General features: G+C 56.6%; 2 protein-coding genes across 6 annotated transcripts in view; one reads left to right on the top strand and one right to left on the bottom strand.

Annotated features, from left to right (window-relative positions):
• The window catches only part of Icam2 (intercellular adhesion molecule 2), a 25818-nt gene that overhangs the window by 10848 nt on the left and 7055 nt on the right, over window positions 1-7915 (top strand). Inside the window, exons 2-5 of one of the 4 annotated variants that reach the window (XM_015504817.2) lie at window positions 1340-1444; window positions 2698-2964; window positions 4053-4373; window positions 5030-5363. In XM_015504817.2, coding sequence (XP_015360303.1) covers window positions 1384-1444; window positions 2698-2964; window positions 4053-4373; window positions 5030-5217 — 837 coding nt within the window. In that variant the 5' untranslated portion in view covers window positions 1340-1383 and the 3' untranslated portion in view covers window positions 5218-5363. Of the gene's footprint in view, window positions 1-1339; window positions 1445-1879; window positions 2168-2697; window positions 2965-3227; window positions 3531-4052; window positions 4374-5029; window positions 5364-7915 lie in introns of those variants that run through there. The other 3 variants (XM_048798153.1, XM_048798155.1, XM_048798154.1) reach the window with 3 other exon arrangements.
• Prr29 (proline rich 29) overlaps window positions 6138-7915 on the bottom strand; it is a 2210-nt gene continuing 432 nt past the window's right edge. The window contains exons 2-4 of one of the 2 annotated variants that reach the window (XM_048798157.1): window positions 6778-6998; window positions 6555-6637; window positions 6138-6378 (exon numbers count right to left, since the gene is read on the bottom strand). In XM_048798157.1, coding sequence (XP_048654114.1) covers window positions 6350-6378; window positions 6555-6637; window positions 6778-6998 — 333 coding nt within the window. In that variant the 3' untranslated portion in view covers window positions 6138-6349. The remainder of the gene's footprint in view (window positions 6379-6554; window positions 6638-6777; window positions 6999-7915) is intronic. The other variant, XM_015504768.2, reaches the window with a different exon arrangement.

Here is a 7915-nt window from a genome sequence, read left to right as displayed (position 1 = left end):
TTTTTTTTTTGTGTGTGTGTGTGTGTGCCAGGGATTGAACTCAGGGGCACTCGGCCACTGAGCCACATCCCCAGCCCTTTTTTGTATTTTTGAGACAGGGTCTCCCTTCACCCCCTCCTAGGTGTGTAAACCTGGACAAGTCCCTTAATTGTTCTGTGCCCCATCTGTAAGACAAGGACAGTAACAGTGCTCTACCTTACAAAGTTAGGGGATTGATGAGTTTCTACTGTGGAGTGCTATGACATCGCAGGTGCAGCCATGTGCTAGCGCCTCACTTTTGCTGAGGCTGGCTTTGAACTCATGATCCTCCTGTCTCAGCCTCCTGAGCTGCTGGGATTACAGACATGTGCCACTGTGGCCGGCTGGGGCCTGCATTTCTAAAGGCCCCAACTGGAGTTCCCTGAGAAATCAGGGGACCTACAGCCTGGTCCCAGGGGATCTGGGACAGAACTGGGAGAGCAAAGGTAGGATATGTGGAGAGCAAGATCCACCTGGGAAGGTCCTGGTCCATCAGAGTCCAGCCCTCACCTGCACCCTGCTTCTGGACCCCTGAAGGGAGCAGGAGCTTCCCTAGAGGTAGGCTGCAGCCCCTCAGCCCCAGCCCCCCAGACCAAGACCCTGCCTGGAGTGGGCAGGGAACGTCAGCAGGCTGGGCCCAGAAAGGGAGGCTGAGGCCACACAGATCCCTTCTCTCCTGGGCCTGGGCCTCTGGGGACTGTTGTGGGCTGTGATTGCCAAGGTTCTGGGCCTCACATGGGCCCTTAATCAGCTGAGTCGGGACAGGTTTAAGGTGGAAGCTGAGTGGGAGGATTAGGGTTACGGTTAGTCAAATACCCAGCATACACATGCTGGGTATTTGCAGGAACCTCAAATTCCTGCCTGGTTTTCCTTAAAAAGCCCAGGTCTCTCTCGCCTTTGCTGTGGTGACTTGGTGCCCTGATTGGATATTTTCTTCCCAGAGGAGACTTCAACAAAGTGTCTTGTGGGATTTGGGGTTCCCCAGATCTGCGCCTTGGAGGCCTCATTCAGCTGTGTGCACACAGTCCACAGGGATCCCGTGTGCACACGCGTGAACACACACACACAGGTGTTGCCTTCCCTCGCGCCACTCTTGCAGGGGGCTTTGGAAGAAGAGGTTCCTCCCCTGCTTATCAGCTGTTTCCCAACTTCCTCTGCCTGTGGACCCTGGAGGCCCGGAGGCCCGGGAGTTGGCCTGTGCACGTGGCTTCCGGAGCTCCGATAATGAGAGGAAATGCGGTCATCAGCTCACAGAAGGCTAGGAATCTGGGGCTGCAGCTCCATTCACTGCTCCCTGGCTGAACCGTCCATCTCCCTCCAGACAGCCCTCGGCTGTTCCCTGGGAACCCGTGGACCCAGCGGGAGATGTCTTCTTTAAGTCGCTGGGGCCTACACGCGGCCCTTCTCGCCCTGCTCTGCTGCTCAGGTGAGCGGGTCTGACACCTGGCTGCCCGGGGTGGGGTGTTGCCCCGCTCTCCGGATTCAGGCAGGGAAGGGGGAGGTCCTGGTCCTGTAGTTTTTGAGGCTTTGAACATGGGGTTCATTCCACCATGGGCACAGGATACTGTGGCAGCCTGTCCTTGGGTCCCTGTGGCCCTGGGCAGTGGGTAGGGTCCTGGACTTTCGGACACCAGGTGGAACAGACCTCACAGCTTTGGGGTGTGTGTATGGCAGGTCGTGGAGGCTGAATGGTGGGGGTGGGTGGGGGGCTCAGGAGGTGAAGGGATGCTGGGGGGCCTAGGGGACCGTAGGGGGCAGCAGAGGACATCACCTCCTGGCCATGACGGTCACAGTGAAAATGAAACTTCTTTCAGTGGGTTGAGGGGACTAGGAAGGGAGGTGGCTGCCATATGCTGAGCACCCCGGCCCTGGATGGTCAGCCAGGTGCTTTCAAGCTAGGGGATACTAGCCTATTTGATGGAGGAAGAGACCGAGGCTCAGGGAGAGGAAGCCCCCAGGCAGCCGGTGGCGAATCCCGACTCACACCCAGTGCAACCCACCTCCAACGCCCCTCTCTTGCCATTTCGTCATATGCCACGCGCTGCAGGCTGAGCGGGGCGTGCAAGGGAGATGGGAGCATGGGACACAGGCTGGCCCAGCTGGTCTACTTTGATCACTGCTGAGTCCCCAGAGCCTAGCATGGTGCCTGGCACGTCGCAGATGGTGTTTTTGTTTTGTTTTTAATGTTTTTTAGTTGTCGATGGACCTTTATTTTTTTATTTATATGCGGTGCTGAGAATCCAGTGCCTCCCACAGGCTAGACAAGCACTCTGCCACTGAGCCCCAGCCCCAGCCCCTAGCATGTGTTTGAAAAGAGTTTACCAGGAAAGGAAGGAGGGAGGGGCTCGCCCCAGGCCACGGCTCAGAGAGCACAGCTTAGAGCTCACCTCCATTCTCAGAGAGGCTGTCAGGGAGGAGGGGGCTTTCAGGTGGACCTTGAAGGAGATGGAAGAGGATCTTGAGGAAGGCCAATCTGCAGCTGAGGAGCAGAGGGGATGGAGGAAGGAACACCCAGAGGCTGGGAGGCCTCCGGGATCTAGCCAAGAAGCCATAGGCCTGAGGGCACTGGGAGAGGAGGAGAGGGACCATCCATGGCCCTTATCCTTGGACTCCTGGTGGCAGGTGCTCTGCTGGCAGGGCAGCAGGGACATTCACCACACGATGCTTCTGTTCCTCCAGAGTCTGGTGAGGCAGCGTTCGAGGTACACATATGGCCAGAGAGGCTGGTGGTAGAAAATGGAGGGTCCAGGACAGTCAACTGCAGCACCAGCTGTGCCAACCCTGATACGGGAGGCCTGGAGACCACCCTGGAAAAGACTCTGCTGGAGGATCAGCCTCGGTGGAAGTCCTTTTGGATCTCAAACGTCTCCTGGGACACGGTCCTCTTTTGCTACTTCACCTGTGCTGGGGAGCAGCAGTCAAAGAGTCTCAACGTCAGCATGTACCGTGAGTGGCTGTGCGCAGGCCCTGCTGTCCCCAGGGTGCTGCCCCCGGGGCCTTCCACCACAGCCCCCACCTCCCTGGGTTCCTGGGGTGACAAGGATCAGGACAGGACAATGGGCTCAGATCTGCCCACACCCTGGGTAGGACTCCTTGAGCCCCTGCTATCCTTGCAGCAGGCCCCCAGGTCCTGAGCCTTGCTCTAAGGAGGACAGCCAACCAGGACTTAGGCAGATCCCACAGTCATTTCTCAATGTGGTGTTCCTCAGCCCCACCCCCGCTCAGCCGCCAGTGCAGCCTGCCTCCATGACATCGGTGGAGGACCATCAGGAGACCTGGGCACGCTCTCACCTCATAAGGAGAAGGTCGAGTGCCACTCGGTGTCCTTATCTTACCCTGAGAGCCCATGGCAAATGGGTTACCATCACCCACAGACACCCGCCCAGGAGCCATGGAAACCCTCCAGATAGGCCAGGACTCTCAACATTTGGCTCTGGGGGTATCGCTGAGGTCCTCCCCATCACCAGCATCAGAGGATCCAGATGAACAGAGAAATACCCTGAAACCAACAGGTGATGCTGGGTGGGGGTGGGAGTGAGTGGAATCCAGGGCCCTACCACAGGCCCCGTCAGTAGTCGGGAACCTGATCCTGGAGAAGCGAGGCTCATCTGCAGTCCTCACCCCTAACGGAACCTCGCAGTTCAGTTCCTCAAGTGCCCAGTGCCAATGAGCTCTTCCCTTCTCCGTCCAGCTGTTTAATTTTTGAATTTTTTTTTTTAATAACTGGAGAGGAAGGAGACAGACCCAAACTTTTTTTAATCTTTCCAGTTAGCTATACAATTTCTGGACCTTTTCTTTGTAGACACTAGCTCACCTCCATGTTGTCTATTCTCCAAGTCACGTCCACTAATCTATTGCCCGGCACATCCTTCAGCTTAATTCTTCTTTCCTCCTCTCTTCACAAACCAGACCCCAGCCCACTTCCTCCCTTATAATTCCTGGAACACCACAGTGACAGGAGATGGCCCTGGCCGGGTAGGGCCTGTGGAGACACACCCCCATCCTGACCAGGCCTCCCTCCTTCATCCCCACAGAATTTCCAAAGCAGATCATACTGCAGCTGCAGCCCGTCTGGGTGACCCTGGGCAAACCTTTCACTATTGAGTGTAGGGTGTCCGCTGTGAAGCCCCTCGAGAGCCTCACCCTCACCCTGCTCCGTGGCAAGGAGACCCTGCACAGCCAGACCTTCAGTGGGGGAGCAACTGACCCTCAAGAGGCTAGAGTCACATTCAACAGCACAGCAAGCAAAGAGGATGGCCTCCTGAACTTCTCCTGCCAGGCCGAGCTGGACCTGCGGTCTCGTGGGGGCGACATCTTGCGCAACATCTCAGAAAACAAGGTCCTTCAAGTCTATGGTAAGGAGACCCCAAGGGCAGAGGGGAAGGGAGATAGCATTCCCTCTTAGCCTTTAGCCCCATTCTCAGGCAGATTGGGGTGCACATGTAATCCTGAGGGCTCCCCGTCTTCCCTGATTCTCTCAAGTCCCCAGCCAGAACCCTGGTTGTTCCAGAAGTCAGGGGAGCTCAACTAGTAGCTTGGCTGTTCGTGAGCTGTGTGGCCTTGACCAAGGCAATGTGCCGTCTCTGCCCTTGGCTGCTCTCTGCAGTGGGAAGGCTGGTCTGCCTGACCTGTAAGGTCCCTGGAGCACAGCTGTTCCGTGACTCTCGATGGCTAGAGCATTCTCTGTCAACAGGGAGCCTGTTTGTCCAGAACTCACAGGGCCCTGCCTGGGGAGGCTTCTTCTGCACGATGCCACCCTCCAAGCCATGGTTCTCAGCTATACGTAGCTGGTCTTAAGAGCTGCTAGCAAGGGGACATTTGCCCTCACAGTCTCACAGATGTCCCACTGGGAGTCTGAGGCCTGGGTCACCTTTCTCCTAGATGCCACTCTGGAAGAAGACACCATGTGCCCTTCCTCTTGACAACCAGGGTGACTGCAGGGTGGATGAGTGGGTGGAGCTGATGGGTAGCACCTGAGAACTTCTAAGACCACCACCCCCTCCTTCCCTAGAGCCCCCGCCGGAAAACCAGATGGTCATCATTGTCACAGTCGTGTCGGTACTGCTGTTCTTGTTTGTGATGTCCGTCCTGCTCTGCTTTGTCTTCGGCCAGCACTGGCGCCAGAGGCGGATGGGCACCTATGGGGTGCGAGCTGCCTGGCGGAGGCTGCCCCAGGTCTTCCGGGTGCAGCACATGTGAGCTGCGAAGCCACTGCCATGGTGGCTGCTGGAACTCAGCATGGCTCCTCAGGGTCGTGGTCCAGCCCTGGCTGAAGGACTATGACAGCAGCATAGGACTCTGGCGACATTTCCTTTTTGAGCCTGAATACAAACGCCCGGCCCTAACCCTGTGTCCTCCATGTCTGCTCCTGGGATATCAGTCAACAGCCCAGAAGGGGAAGGTACAGGCACCGACTTCTGCCCCTGCAGGTTCCCTCAGCCTCTTCCTGTCCTCTCTTTCACAGGGGCCTTCCCAGGCTCTGCTGGCCCAGGCTCAGTTCCCAGACACCAACCCCATCTGGCCCCCAGTGATGAATTCCTACTGGGGGAGGGGCAGAAACAATGTGGCCTGTGAGGCAAAAGACACTGCTGTCACCTGGCCCGACGTCCCCTAGGATCATTCCTGGTGAGAGCAGGACACAATTCTGACTCTCTTTCCCACTGTGTGAGGATGGGGCCCAAGGGAACTAGCTCAGCTCCAGGGTCTTCCCCGCTAGCCTCTCCCCTACCACTTTAGGCCCTTCTCTCCCCCAAGGCGGCCTTCAAAGATCTGGGGAAACCAGAACATTCCACTTCTCTCTGGACCCATTATTAGGCCCAAAAGGCAGCCCCACCATCTTTGTCATTCCAGAAGGAGGAGTGAGGGACAAGGGTGGGCCTGGGGCTCTTGCACCTGGGTTTGCCCCAAGTCCAGGCAGGAAACTGTTGGGTTTCTGTGGTTTTCAGGCCCTGAAGGGGCAAGAAGGAGTGCTTACAGTCCAGTTAAAAACCACAGTGGGTGGAGGGCTGGGGTTGTGGCTCAGCAGTAGAGCTCTCGCCTAGCACATGCAAGGTCCTGGGTTCGATCCTCAGCACCACATAAAATAAATAAATAAATAAAATAAAGATATCGTGTCCAACTACAACTAAAAAATAAATATTTTATAAAAACCCACAGTGGGTGGAGAGGGGCTGATCCACCAGGGAGGAGAGGGCCTGGCTGAGGTTGAGATGGTGAGAAAGGATGTCAGCGTGTCATGCAGAGTTGGCAGACAGCACAAGGGCAGCTGGAAGCTTCCAGGCTATTCTCTGTCTTGCACTGAAGCAGGCATGGTCCCCACGAGCACCCATCTTCACAGCATACTCTCAGCATCATAGTATTCTAAGGAGATAGCACCCCCATCTTGCCTCCCTCCTGCCTCAGTGGACTCCAAGGAGGGAAAACAGAAGGGGACAGTCCAGTGCCCATATCAGTGATAGCAAAGCCCCCACACAGGGCACATGGCCCTCCTGGCCTCCCGATCCATTCCTGGGCTTGGGTTCCCACTGCCCACTTACCCAGCCCCCTACCTGAAGCAGGAGGTACATCTGCACCCACAGTCCCTGTGGCACTGGGGGGTGGGGGCGGTGGCACAGCTCTCCTGATATGGGGAGAGAAAAGAAGATCCTTCAGCGGCCCAGGTGTGGCCTCCAGTGCTTCCCCCACAATCCCCTTGGCCTGCTCTGCCAGCCTGGCCCCAGAGCAGGAACCTGGTAAAGCCCAGACCTCAGCCTCACTTACATCCCCCTTTTCCTGGAGGCAGGAGGCCAGTGCTGAATCCTGGGTGCATCCTGCAAGAGGGGCTGATGTGGGGGAGGGGGGAGGAAAGGGGCTGGCCAGAGTGGTAGGGATCCCAGGGAGGGCACTGAACAGGGCAGGTAGTGGTGGTGGAACACCACAGGCTCTTCCTCCTGAGTGTCCATCTCCTCCTGCAGTTCTTCCAGTTGGTCCTCTAGGTAGACCTAGGATTGTGCAAAGGGGAAGGGGAGATGGTGACAGAGAATCAGACTCTCCTACCCCCACTCCTCTGTTCATCTACATGATTTTCTCCAGATATGTACTTTCAACATGGCTACTGAGCATTTACTGTATCACGCAAGGCACTTTGGAGACATTTATTCCTTATTTTACGGGTAAGAATACTAAGGATCCAAGAGATTGAACAACTTTTCTAAGGTCCCCCAGCTAATAACTGGTAGAGCAAGGGCTGGAAGAATCCAGGTGACTCCAGAGCGGAGGCCTGGAGTCCACTCAGCTGCGCTGGGCCTCACTCTCAGCTCCAGAACTGCCTTGTGCCCTTCAGTGATGTGGAGCACTTATCCTAAAGGTCCCCCTGCCCAACCCTGGAGGGTGGGTTTACCCCTCACCCCCTTCACCAACGTCAAAATTCTACTCGGCTCTAAAAAGCTGGTTCTAAGGGTTCCTGCTCCTCTTCCAAGGAGGGATGGCCCTTTCCCCATCCCTCACCAGGTGTGAGCATGCTGCCTACATTTCGTTCGCCAGCCATGCCAAAGCCGGCAGTATTCACAGCCGTTGGTTTATTCATTCACTTGTTGGACAAATACCAATTGAGTCTAGGCTAGGCAACAGTGTCCATGGTGCCTGCAAGCGGGCAGGGCTTGCACTGCAGGGAAACTTCCTTGAAAACCAGATCTGTGTGGTCTTGGTTTGGGGACCCTCCCGGCATGGAGGCTTACACCTGGCTTGACACCTAAATGCATGCCAGAGGGACTCAAGTGTGGGCTGGCTTTCCTTGCCTCTTCGCCCAGGACTTTCTCTCCAGGAGAAACCCCAGTTGGATCACCCAGGGCCTGCAGGTGGGCGAGGCGGTGGCCCCAGCCCCAAGCACCTGCGCACTGGGCGAGTCTGACCCGGGGCT

Source organism: Marmota marmota, unplaced genomic scaffold (genome assembly GCF_001458135.2).
Source record: "Marmota marmota marmota unplaced genomic scaffold, marMar, whole genome shotgun sequence".
In the NCBI taxonomy this organism is placed as follows: Eukaryota; Metazoa; Chordata; class Mammalia; order Rodentia; family Sciuridae; genus Marmota; species Marmota marmota.
This window is presented reverse-complemented; position numbering and strand designations above follow the sequence as displayed.